This window comes from Meles meles, chromosome 4 (assembly GCF_922984935.1).
Source record: "Meles meles chromosome 4, mMelMel3.1 paternal haplotype, whole genome shotgun sequence".
In the NCBI taxonomy this organism is placed as follows: domain Eukaryota; kingdom Metazoa; phylum Chordata; class Mammalia; order Carnivora; family Mustelidae; genus Meles; species Meles meles.
In genome coordinates this window covers 55,947,239-55,960,477 of record NC_060069.1, presented here as the reverse complement: position 1 = coordinate 55,960,477, position 13,239 = coordinate 55,947,239, and the positions used below count along the sequence as shown (strand labels likewise).

The following is a 13,239-nucleotide window of genomic DNA, read 5'->3' as shown; positions in this document are numbered from 1 at the left end:
GGTTCCCATAAGGCTGCAAAGAAACATACAAGGAAGTCTCATGTACTCTTCCCCCACTTCCTCTAATACTAATATCTTACACAACTAGAGTATAGTACTAAAAGCAAGAAAATTATGTTCACTCAATCTACAGAGTTTATTCAGAGTTCGCCGGTGGTGCATGCACGCAAGTGTGTGTGGCTCTATGCAATTCAGCTATGGTTTTTTGCACATAAATCACACACTGTCTTACCAATTTTAAATATTAGTATAGGAATGCACAAAATGACTTTTTTCTCAATAACATAATATCTACCAACAATTACATCCATGACCAGTTTGTTTTTCTAGTTGCAATTAAGAAGAAAGAAAATGAAGAAATCCTACAAACCTCAGCTCTTAAGAGAACTAGTCTGATAGGGGAATTTCATTTATTGGTAATTATGGTAGCAATATTCTCTTATGTCAGAAATCTCAAATCATAAAAGAAAAAGGTGATCTTACCTTGACTTCAAATTTAGTCTTGTCATCTTCCTTTTCCAATGTCCCTGTATAAGTTTCCTCAGATGTCCTCTGAAGAGGAGCTAGAGAAAGAAAACATGCCATTATTGGCAACTCAGCTTAAAAATACCACAGAGCATGTAGCCTGGCTTGCATGAGCAGCTGGACTGGGTTGAGCCAACTGAATAACAAAGCTTAATTGAGCTACTGTGATGATTTCTGAGGTGGGAGATGAAATTGGAGGTGAAGGAGAGATGAGGAAAAGAAGTAGCCTTTGACCCCAGGCATTTAATATTTGATCCGAAGAGATAAAAATCACACACAACACTACATGAAACATTAAACTACAACAAATCAGTAAACATAATGTGGCAAAAATGAGAACATTTCCATCATTCCCATTTTCAAGTCTCAGTGAAAAGGTCACTTTTTTCAGGAAGTCTCCCTTGACATTCAGACTTCATGGATTCTTTTATGCACCACTGCTTTAGCATTTATCTTTGTACTATATGAAATGCAGTTGATGTTGCTCTTGGATTAGAAGACCAGATCAATTCTAGAGACCACATTTATTGAATATATCCTTTTTATTATACAAGTAGTTAATCTGTGCTTACTTAAAATTTAGACAATTTTAAAAAATAGTAAAATCTAACCACTTACACATAACCATTTTCTTTTTTTTTCACATAACCATTTTCCTACAATCTTCTTTAATAAAGTGTTCTCTCTCCCTGTTTGTACATACACACACACACACACACACGCAACCTCCCCAACCCACACTCACATAATCATACTATGATTATATAAGAGGTTGTCTATGCCTGCCCCAGCCAGAAACTGTTGCTAATTTAACAGTTGGATTCCAAAACTGATGGAACCACAGTTATTAATGGATGAGACAACTATGCAAAGAATGAGTTAGCTGAGTCAGGATGGAAGTGGGCTCTCTTGCTCTTGCTCTCTTCTCTCTGCCACTCTGTCACTCTGTCATTTCCCCCTCCTTTCCACAGAGCTCTTGGGACACCTGGGAGATATCTTTCCTTCAGGCCTCCAAGTCTATTTGGCAGTAAGAATGGGACTTGAGGAAGAGAAGCCCTGGTTAGCCCTTGAGACTTTCTAACCTAGCATTACCAGAAGGCTGCACTGGGGATGATGGCTGCAAGGCTAAAAAGTAAGTGGTACTTTGAGTTCTTGTCACTGTCAACACCCTTGTGAATACAGTTCCCTTGGAAAATTCATAGCATACCTGTGAACGACCTAAGAATTTGAGCATTTCTAGGTCCCATGGCCAAAATGCCATCCACCTATGCCCCCAACATAGCACCCTGATTCTTATCTGTGGTGAACAGTGGCCTCCAGAAATTCCTCCCAACCCTCAGGTTCTCTGAGTCAACTGGAATCTGCTTGGGCTTTCTATGGATTTTTTCATAGACATTATGGAAATCTGTAGTGAAGTGTACTGTTTGCTGCCCTGGTTATATGATCACTGAAGCTACTTCATAACAATCAACAATCCATTGGGCTCCTCACTCTCTGCAGGATCCCTATAAACTGAGCAATTCCAGGCATAACAACTAGATGCTGGGAGTGCATACATTATAGCTGGCAACACCCACGACTGAGAAGCACCACCCTGCCCACTGTAAGTACAGTAATGAAGTTCAAGGCTGGGGCGAGCAGCCACACAGCCAGCATTCAAGTCTTGCTCCTCCATGTAAAAGACACATATTCTCAGAGTAACCTCTGTGCCTTAGCTTCTTCATCTGTAAAGTGTGGAATAATGAGAAAGCCTACAGTACAGGGTTGTAATAATGGCTTAATGAGTTAACATGTACAAAGTGTTTAGATCATGGTAAATAGTAAATTTTAGCTATTATTATAGCCACAAAAGAATTTTTTTGCATTCTTTATAAACTTTAGAGAGGTTAAATGTTGTACCCAAGGCCTCCAGCTAACAAGAGTCAGAGCCAAGATTCCAGCTCCCTCACCTTCCTTACACTGTGAAATGTAATGGTTTCTCTTGGAACAGACTCTGTTACTAAGGAACTGGATAAATGTGTTTGAAAATCCTGTTAGTGACTTGCCTGAATCCATACTCAGTGGTTAGTATCCAAAACAAAAGTGCAGAATTGTTCTGCAAAATGAGCAAGATGTCTGGCCAAAGTCAATGATACTTGTTCAGACACGACAAAGATCTGTTTATGCTAGAAGGGTCATTGTCCATTATAAGATCTTGTGAAAAAAGAAATGAGAAACAAGCTATCATTCCTGCTTTATTTACTTGTAACAAATGTATATCCCTTAAAACAATGACAGCAGAAACATCATAGAAGTGAACATAATTTAGTTTTGGGAACGAGCCCTAAATGAAAATTAAGGAAAACCAAGTCCTATTTCTAGCCATCCAAAAAGATGTCTCTATGTGTGTGAGTAACTATTTGTATTTGTCAGTAGGATGTGTGTATAAGTGCATTGAGTGTGCATAGTTGTGTGCATTGTGTGTGTGTGTGTGTGCACACAAAAATTCAAGAAAAAATGCACTACACTGTTTTCAAGGCTTGCTTCTAAAAATTGCAATATGTGATGGGAGACAAGGGACTCTAAACCAAACAAAATGGAGAATTACCAAGACCCCATAATTTACAGATAAATAAAAGCCAAAAGAATTCATTGTCATCAGATCTGCACAAGAAATGCATCGGAAATTCTTCAGCCTGAGAAGAATGACACAGTGGCAATTCAGATCTATTATAAGGAATAAAAAGTACACTGGAAATGACTGAAAAAGAGAGTAGATGTAAAAGATGATATATAAAATATAAGACTATACATAAGCATATGTCTGAGAAAAACAATGCAAACAGGTATGGTAAAAAGCCAATGAAAGAATTAAAAGAGAACACTAAAAAAAAAAAAAAGAAAAATTGCTAACCCAAAGGAAGGCGGGAAAGGAGGAACAGAGGGAAAAAATGAGAAAATAAACAAATAACAAAATTATTACTCTAAATCGAACTATATCAATAATGGTATTATATATAAATGGACTAAATCCTCCAATCAGAAACAGAATCCGTTAAAAAGTCAAGAACCAATTGGGGTACTTGGGTGGCTCAGTTAAGCATCTGCTTTCTACTTGGGTCATGATCTCAGGGTCCTAGGATTGGGCCCTAAGCCCTGCAAGGGGCTCGCTTCTCAGTGGGGAGCCTGCTTCTCCCTCTCCCCACCTCCACTGTGCACTCTTTTGTGTGTGTTCTCTCTCTCAAATAAAATCTTTAAAAATAAAAAAGTCAAGACCCAATTATATTCTGCTTATAAGAGATACACTTTGAAAACAAAGAAATACAAAAATAACAATTATGAACATGTATATTCTTAATAACAGAGTTTCAAATAACAGAGTAATAAATAACATATGTAAGGTATCCAAGAGTAGTTTATCCCAGAAATGTACAATTGTTTTAACATTTGAAAATAAATCATTGTAATCCACCATTTTAACAAATAAAAGAGAAAAACTACATGATCATTTCAATAGATGCACCAAAAAGAGCATCTGAAAAAGTCAACAGTGATTCATGATGAAAGCTCTGATCAAACTAGGAAGAGAAAGGAACTTCCTCAATCTGATAAAAGGCTTCTGTGAGAAATTTACTGTTAACATCATACTTTAAGGTAAAAAAGGAACTCTTTGTCTTAACATGGGGAAAAGGCAAGGATGTCTGCTCTCACCACTTCTATTCAACATTGTATCAGATGTCTCAGCCATTATAATAAGGTGAGGGAGGAAAAAGCATAAAGATTGAAACAGAAGAAGTAAAATGTCCCTATTGACAGATGGCCTGATTATATTTTATACAGATATATATCCCTATTGATAGTTAAATTTGGTAAATTCCATTTACTATACAGTTAAACAAACAAACAAACATGAAATACCTAAGACCTTAACATTCAAACCTATCGTACTGCCAAATACCATATGATTTCACTGGTATGCGAAATTTAGGAAACAAAACAAATGAAGAAAGGGGAAAAAAATAAAGAGAGAGGCAAACCAAGAAACAGACTCAACTATAGAGAACAAATTGACGGTTACCAGAGGGGAGGTAGGCAGGGCACGGGTTAAACTGGTGATGGGGATTAAGGTGTGCACTTGTGATGAGCACGGGGTGACATATGGAAGTGTTGAATCACTATATTGCACACCTGAAACTGATATTACACTGTATGTTGACTAACTGGAACTTAAATAAAAACTTTAAAAAAAGAGCAAACCAAGACCAAAACCAAAAAACTTCTATACTGCCAAGTGAAATTATACAACACCTAAATAAATGGAGAGTTATAACATTTATGAATTCTAAGACTCAATCCTGGTATGATAATAGTTCTCCCCAAATTGATCTATAAATCCATGCAACCTCAAGCAGAATCTCAGCAGAAACTGGAACGTGATTCTGAAATTTATATGGAAATGAAAAGGACCTAAAAAGCCAAAATAATCTTGAAAAAGAACAAAGCTGGAAGACTTATACTACCTTTCTTAAGACTTATGATTAAGCTCTCATAATCAAGACCAAGCAGGACTGGCGTAAGGACTTATCTATTGTTTTTACCTTTACAAAGAACCAACTTTACCACTGGACTGATAATAGAATCTTGTGAGCATTTTAAAGGTCTTTCATGGAGTCTATCTCATGCTGATGTTATTTATTTGCACGATTATATTATTCCTCTTCTAGACTGTGAGTGTCTCCTTATACAGGAACTCCGTTTTCTCTCTCTAAAGTCTTCAATGCCTGTATGATTCCACACTGTAGTTTATTTTAAATAATATTTGTCAAAACAACAACCACTATGCATCTTAAACAAGCGCAATTTCAACCCTCAAGAGTATTGATGAAACATAAGGGCACAAAGCTTCCTCTCCCCAAATAACCTACCCAAGATGCAGGGCTGGCTGGTTTTCGGCGACACCCACTTTGGGGACGACTCAGGGTGGGGGGCCACGGGTTGCACTGGGCGAGTCTGTCTGGCTGCCAGTTTCATCAGACTCATTTGCCTCTTGTGAAATATTTCCTGTACATCGCTCAGCTTCTGCAGGACTTCCTGGGCTCTGGCCTGCAGGAACAAAAGCAAATCATGACCAGGTCTCTCTGTACTCAGCCTGATGACATGAAGATTTCCCTTTCTCCCTCCCCCAAACTCACTTCCTTCAGATGACCCTTCCATCCACACACAAGTCAAGGCACAGCTCAGCCTGCACCAGAATTGTGATTCTGCAAGTCTGCATCTCTCATCTGATGGACAATGATCATATCCTTTTCACTACTGTATCTCCACGCCTAGGACACTGCCTAGCACAGAGTAATGCTCAGTAAATATATCAGGAGCAGATAAATGTTCACAAAGCCATGTCCATTAGTAGAAGAGGATGCCACAGACCATGAATAAAGGACATTGGGCCACTTTATAGGACAGGAGGGTTTCAAAGGAAGAGGTGTGTACCCTGAATAAAGGCCCCTGACGCAGAAAAGAGTTTATGTGTTCTGGGGGGAAACAGCTGGCTACATACTGAGGCAGGATCAAGGGAACCCCAAATACTCAAAAGAGAAACATTTAAATGTTTCTGGGACCCCTTCTCTATACCTGAGTAGTAAAGAAGTAAATTGAAAAAATACCAAGGGAAAGATGAAACCCACTGACATTCCTGTACTGACTGTATGTTCTAAAGCAAAGGTTCAAGAGAATAAGAAACAAGGCCCAGAAGTCTTCGAGCTTCACCAAGGCCTAAATTCACCTGAATACATTTTTTCTGGCCTTGCTTCCAGCATGACATCCATCTACCTCTCGCGGGTCAAAGGCAGTGGGTAGTCTTTTCTTTGTCATGCCAACTCGGATGGATGTCAGACATCTCACATGTAACATCTGCCTCCTGGATGATTTTAGCCACCAAGGAAAGGACCCCAGTTTAGAAGTGCTCAACCACCATAAGCCACGCAGGGTGCTCTGAGGATGCCTCATTCCGAAAGTACAGGTTTAGCACACACTCAGGGAGGTTGCCACATTTCACAACTAGTAAAGTAAATGTGTCTTTGTTTATGCTGGCCATCTTTTGGAAAGAGCCAAGAGCCAAGAGCCCTGAGGGAGGACTACCGAGTCAGCTACGGAACAACCATTTCCCTTCAGCCTGAGGGTCCTGTCAAGGCTGATCCCTCCTCCAACATCTAGTACTGGTCTCAGTCCTTGTAGAGTCTGAGTACAGACCTGGATGGTCTGACACGGCAACCACTAGCCACACGAGGCTACTGAGCCCCCACAGTGCAGCTGGTCCACACTGAGCTGTGCCATCAGTGTAAAACACACACTGGATTTTTAGGACTTAGAATGAAAAAAAGAATGTAAAATATCTCATTAGTAACTTCTGATACTGATTATATATTGAAACAGTATTTTGAATTTTGGTTAAATAAAACATCATTAAAACTGATTTCACGTGGGTTTTTTTTTTTCACTTTTTTCAATTTTTCCAGACCAAACCTTAAGAAATCTTAAGTCACATATACAGCTGGCATTATATTTCTATTGAACAGTGTTGCTCTGGATTAGGGGTTAGCAAAATTTTTCTACAAAGGACCAAAGAGTAAATATTTCAGAATTTGCAGACTATCTGGTCTCTGTTACAACTACTGACCTCTTTGTAGCATTAAAGCAGTCACAGACAACATACACTACATAAATGAATGAGTGTGGTTGTGTTCCGATAAAACTTTGTAAAAGTAGGTGGCAATCAGTTTTCATGCACAGGCTGTAGTTTGCAGACCCCTAATCTAGATTAAGGTGGGGCTTATGTTTAAAAGATCTGGTATGAGGAATTTGAGAGACAGGGTGGGGGGTGGTGGGGGTAGAGAGGGAAAAAATGAAGCAAGATGGGATAATATGGGAGACAAATCATAAGAGACCCTTAGACTCACAAAACAAACTGAGGGCTGCTGGAGGGTGGCGGGGGCGTAAGGATAGGGTGGCTGGGTTTTTGGCATTGGGGATGGTATGTGCTATGGTGAATGCTGTGAAAAGTGTAAGCCTGATGATTCACAGACCTGTACCCCTGGTGCAAATAATACATTACATGTTAATTTAAAAAATGCTAAGGTGGCAAAAAAAAATATATTTTTTTAAGGAAAAAAAAAAGGTCTCTTTAAGGAATGTGCCTCTGGCCTCAGGAAGCTCAGCTATACAGTAGACTAGAGGTTCTGATAATACAGCTGTAAGTCCAGATCCCAAAAAGAAACCAAATCTCCTATGTTAGGATTAAGCAATGTCAGTTTGTGTTTCTGGGGTGATGGTGATGAGACTTGGTGGCTAGCCCAGTGATAAGCTAGAACACTGAGTCACAGGTGTTAACTGCTACACAAATATCAAGAAATCTGACTGAAAGAATGACTGTCAAATTAGTGGTATATGGTGTACAGCCCTGATGTGAGATCAGTGCCACAAGCTAGAGCCCCCTGGCCCACCATTTGGATTTAACAGGATTTGAATCACCTTTGCCCTTTTGTATCTCTCCCTTAAGATCCCACGGTGAACCCTGGAAATGGTGAGGTGGTCAGAAAAAAACCCTAAATCCCTAAATTCAGATGAGGGAGAGGATTGGGACAAGATTAACAACTGCATCCCCTCCTTTCCTCTTCCCTCTTTTTACTTGCAAATCCATTCTCCATACCATAATCTGAATTCTCTTTCCCGGAAATAAATCTAATCATATAACTTCCTTGTTTAAATAACCTGCTACGATAAAGTCCAGACTCCTCATGAAACACTGGACCCTTCATTAACTACACTGATTTCCCTCCAGTCTAACCTCCACGAGTCCCCACCCCTCACTCCAGCCTCCAGCTGTGGCAGCTACAGGAACGTTCTTATTTCCAGTCTCTCTGCTTTTGCATCTTCTGTTCCACCTGCTGAGGTTCCCTCCCTCTGCTTTGTGTCCCTTGAAAACTCCTACCCAATCTTCCAGACCAAATTTAGGCATCCTCTCCTATGAACACCCTGACTTTCCCAGGCTGAGCTGACCTCTGCATCCCCTTTGTGCTCCACTGTCCTTTTCACTCCATATGTTCTTGGACCAACGGGCACTTAACTGGGGATGGGCTTGTCTTCCACTAAACTGCCACCACCTTCATTATAGGTGAATGAAGTGAACTTCATTCACTGGATTCCCAGTGAATGTTTAAAGAATTGAATTTTGCTATTTGTTACTGCGATTGTTTCGTTTTTTAGATTGGGTGGTGAAAGTGAACAATGGAGGAAAATCAAAACAGCACTAAGAGGGTGGTGGAATGTATTGTATGCATGTATGCAATGTATTATAGAAAAGCCTCAGACAGACGGGGGGTTGGGGGGCTGCTACAAGCATAATCATTTAATTGTAGATGCAGTTTTTGTAATCACTAAGCCTTAATTGTAACAGATTCAATTGTTTACACGTAGACTACCACTGTTTTAGAAATAAATTTTATCTTTTCAGTTTTAGAATTACAGAAAAAAAATACAAAATAGTACAGAGTTCCCATATAGACCATCCAGTTTCCACTATCTCAATAGTTTACATTAGTATGGCATATTTCTTACAATTAATAAAATAGTATTGATGTTACTTTTATTATTAAAATAAATAATAATTATTATTATTATTAAATAAAGCCCATACTTTAGTTAGATTTCCTCAATTTTTCCTAATGTACTTTCCCCCCAGGGTCCCATCCAGGATACTATATTACATGTGGTTGTCATGACTTCTTAGATTCCTCTTGGCTGTGGCAGTTTCTCAGCTTTTTCTGGCTTTTGATGACCTTGACTATCTTGAGGAGTATTGGTCAGATATTCTGTAGCATGTCCCTCATTTGGGATTTATCTGATGTTTTTCTCATGATTAGACTGGAGTTATGGGTTTTGGGGGTAAGACCATGGAAGTAAAGTGGCATGTTCATTACATTACATCAAGGGTACCTCAAATCTGCATGATAACACTGTTTTGATGTTGACCTTGGTCACCTAGTTGAGGTCGTGTATATAAAGTAACTTTACCATAAAGTCACTTTTTGTTTCTCCCTCCCTGTACTGTAATCTTCCAAAGAAAGTCACTATACATAGCCCACATTTAAGGGTTGGGAAATTACACTCTATTGTCTTGAGGGCAAAGTATCTACACAAATAATTTAGAATTCTTCTGCATGGGAGATTAGTTTCTTCTGCCCCATTTATTTATTTATTTATTTCATTATTTATATCAGAATGGGTTAATGGATATGCATTTTATACTTTGGGTTGGAATCCAATACTACTTATTAATTTTATTGCTCAAACTGTTCTAACATTGGCCATGGGGAGTTCTTTTCAGTTGCCGCCTATGTCCCATCACTGTGGTTTGTTGTTTTGTTTTTAGTAATTCCTTCTGGCACTACAAGATGCTCTAGGATCATCTTGTATATTCCCCGCCCCAGCCCTAGAATCAGCCATTTCTCCAAGGAGCTCAGGAGTCTTCTACTGAAGAACGGTATTAAAAACAAAGATCTCAGGGCTAGGTGGGCTCATTGACACTAGGGGTCTCATTGCTTGTAGGCTATCTCAATTGTCAAAGTAAAAAGATACATGTGTCTGTACCATATCTACACGTACATATATTTAGGAATATTTCTATATGTATAGAGTACCAGTTTTGACAACAAAGTCATTACTTCTCAGTGGACACAACTTTCTCTGACACAACAGGATCTTTAAGTCTTATAACCTAAAATTTTATTCCAAACTAAAAGAAAAAAAGATGGGCTTGGGAGATATTTTAATCCACTTGACATAAAAGATTTAAAAAAACATTTCTCTTGGGCACCTGGGTGGCTCAGTGGGTTAAGCCGCTGCCTTCGGCCCAGGTCATGATCTCAGGGTCCTGGGATCAAGTCCCACATCAGGCTCTCTGCTCAGCAGGGAGCCTGCTTCCCCCTCTCTCTCTGCCTGCCTCTCTGCCTACTTGTGATCTCTCTCTGTCCAAAAAAAAAAAAAAAAATTTCTCTTGTAATCCTCTCCTTCCTCCATGTTTTTGCTTATTTTCTAGAGACGGTTGATTAAGTTTACTCATTTCCTGGTAGGTGGTATGGCCAGGCAGTTTGCTGAAGTTGGCCAGAACAGCAGCTGTAGCCACATCTGCCCAAGGCCACAGCCCTTACTAGCGCCTCTCACAGTCATAGCAACAGTGCTTCCTGAGGTCTCCTTTGCCCTTTATGCTGATGGCTGGTAACTGCTTCTTGTTTCTTGCTAACGCCAGGGACCTTCACCATCCCTACTGAGTTCCCTAAACTCTGCCCGCATCTTGGTAAAAAGTGCCTACCTCAAACTTCCTTAAATACCCTTGAGTAATAGAACCCTGAAAGTATGTGAATCAGATTCGGTGACTCAAAAGATATCGGTGACTCAAAAGAAATAAAGATGACCCTATGGGAGAGATACATACAAGGTGATGTGAATCTCAGAGGAAGGTGTGTTCTCCATAACTCTGCTGACTTCATAAAAGGGAGCTTGTCTCAAAATGCAAACCCAATCAAGTTTTCACCTGCTTAAACCCTTCAGTGGCTTCCCACTGCTCTTAGAATAAAGACTGAACTCCTTAATATGGCCCACAAAGCCTTGCCTCACCTGCCCCTCTCTTACCTCACCCCCAAACACCCTTCCTTTGCTCTTGTACTCCAGCCACCCTGGCCTTTGGGTTCTGCATTTGTGCCAGTTTCCCTCCAGGCCTGTGTCCTCTGTACATGCTGTTACTTCTGGTCTGGAAAGGCTCCCCCATTATCTCTACTCAGTCTCCAGGCCTTGGCTCTAGGGATCCCCAGTCAAGGTCAAGTTCTTTTATCACATGTCCAGCAGGATCCTAAATATCTCCTCCAGAGCACTTATCTCAGCTTGTAACATATTCTTGTGTTTTGTGTTTGACATTTATTTATTTTTAAAGATTTTGTTTATTTATTTGACAGAGAGAGATCACAAGTAGATGGAGAGGCAGGCAGAGAGAGAGAGGGGAAGCAGGCTCCCTGCTGAGCAGAGAGCCCCATACGGGACTCGATCCCAGGACCCTGAGATCATGACCTGAGCCAAAGACAGCGGCTTAACCCATTGAGCCAGCCAGGTGCCCCTGACATTTATTTATTTTAAAACTGAGTGGTTTTGTTTGTCTTTAAAGATTCTTTTTTATTTGACAGAGAGAGAGCACAAGTAGGCAGAGCAGCAGGGAGAGGGAAAAGCAGGCTCTCTGATAAGCAGGGAGCCCGATGTGGGGCTCTATCCCAGGACCCTGGGATCATGACCTGAGCTGAAGTCAGCCACTTAACCGACTGAGCTACCCAGGTGCCCTGTGTTTGACATTTTATTAATGTCAGTCTCTCCCACTAAGTTGCATCAGGGACAGAACCATGTCTATTTCTTCTCATTGCTATGTCCTCAGCACAGTGCATGATACATCAGAGATGCTCATGAGTATGTGGAGAGAAATGAATGACTGAAGGTGATATTTGGGTCAGACCATGAAGGGTCAGATTTCCAGGAAGCACAGAGTCTAGGATGCTACCTGAGATTCAGGAACTGGTAAACCTGCTCAGTATGTCCTACCTGGACTTTCTTTTTTTCTTTAATTTTATTATATTATGTTAGTCACCATACAATACATCATTAGTTTCTGATGTAGTGTTCCAAGATTCATCGTTTACATATAACAATATATGCCCTCCTTAATACCCATCACTGGACTCACCCATCCCCCCACCCCTCCCCTCTAAAACCCTCAGTTTGTTTCTCGGAGTCCATAGTCTCTCATGATTTATCTCCCCCCTGACTTCCCTCCCTTTACTTTCCCTTTCCTTCTCCTAATGTTTTCCATGGTAAATGAAACCATATGATAATTGATTTTCTCTGCTTGACTTATTTCACTCACCATACTCTTCTCCAATCCCATCTGTGTTGATGCAAAAGTTGGGCATTCATCCTTTCTGATGGAGGCATAATAGTCCATTGTATATATGGACCACATCTTCTTTATTCATTCCTCTATTAAAGGGCATCTCAACTCTTTCCACAGTTTAGCTATTGTGGACATTGCTGCTATGAACATTGGGGTACAGATGCCCCTTTGGATCACTACATCTGTATCTTTGGGATAAATACCCAGCAGTGCAATTGCCAGGTCACAAGGTAGCTCTATTTTTAATTTTTTGAGGAATCTCCACACTGTGTTCCAAAGTGGATACACCAACTAACATTTCCACCAACAGTGGAACAGCTCCCCTTTCTCCACGTCCTCTCCAAAATTTGTTGTTTCTTGTCTTGTTGATTTGGGCCATTCTAACTGGTGTAAGGTGGTATCTCAGTGCGGTTTTGATTTGAATTTCCCTGATGGCTAATGACGATGAACCAGACTTTCTTAAGCAACAGGCAAAAGGCCCCCCAGTGCTTCCTTTCTAACCACAAGATTAAAATAACCCAGGCACATTACCTTGACGTCAATGGTGAGTATCAACTCAAACTGGTTGTAAAACTCCATGTGGCTTGGCAACTGGTACTCTTTCGCTGTACTCAGAAATGCTTCAATGTCGTTCAAGGCAACGTCAACCCCCTCTCGTGATTGGCACTTGTCTACAGCTTGGGAAGCCAAAAGGTAGATTCCTGCTTCACACCACTGGCTGACCTTTCAAAAGAAACACAGTGCCCCAT

General features: G+C 40.3%; 1 protein-coding gene across 2 annotated transcripts in view; it reads right to left on the bottom strand.

Moving 5' to 3' along the window:
• Positions 1–13,239, bottom strand: part of MCF2L2 (MCF.2 cell line derived transforming sequence-like 2) — a 253,852-nt gene that overhangs the window by 113,959 nt on the left and 126,654 nt on the right. For both annotated transcript variants that reach the window (XM_046003459.1, XM_046003460.1), the window contains exons 12-14: positions 13,022–13,213; positions 5,430–5,607; positions 484–563 (exon numbers count right to left, since the gene is read on the bottom strand). In XM_046003459.1, the coding sequence (XP_045859415.1) occupies positions 484–563; positions 5,430–5,607; positions 13,022–13,213 (450 nt within the window). The remainder of the gene's footprint in view (positions 1–483; positions 564–5,429; positions 5,608–13,021; positions 13,214–13,239) is intronic.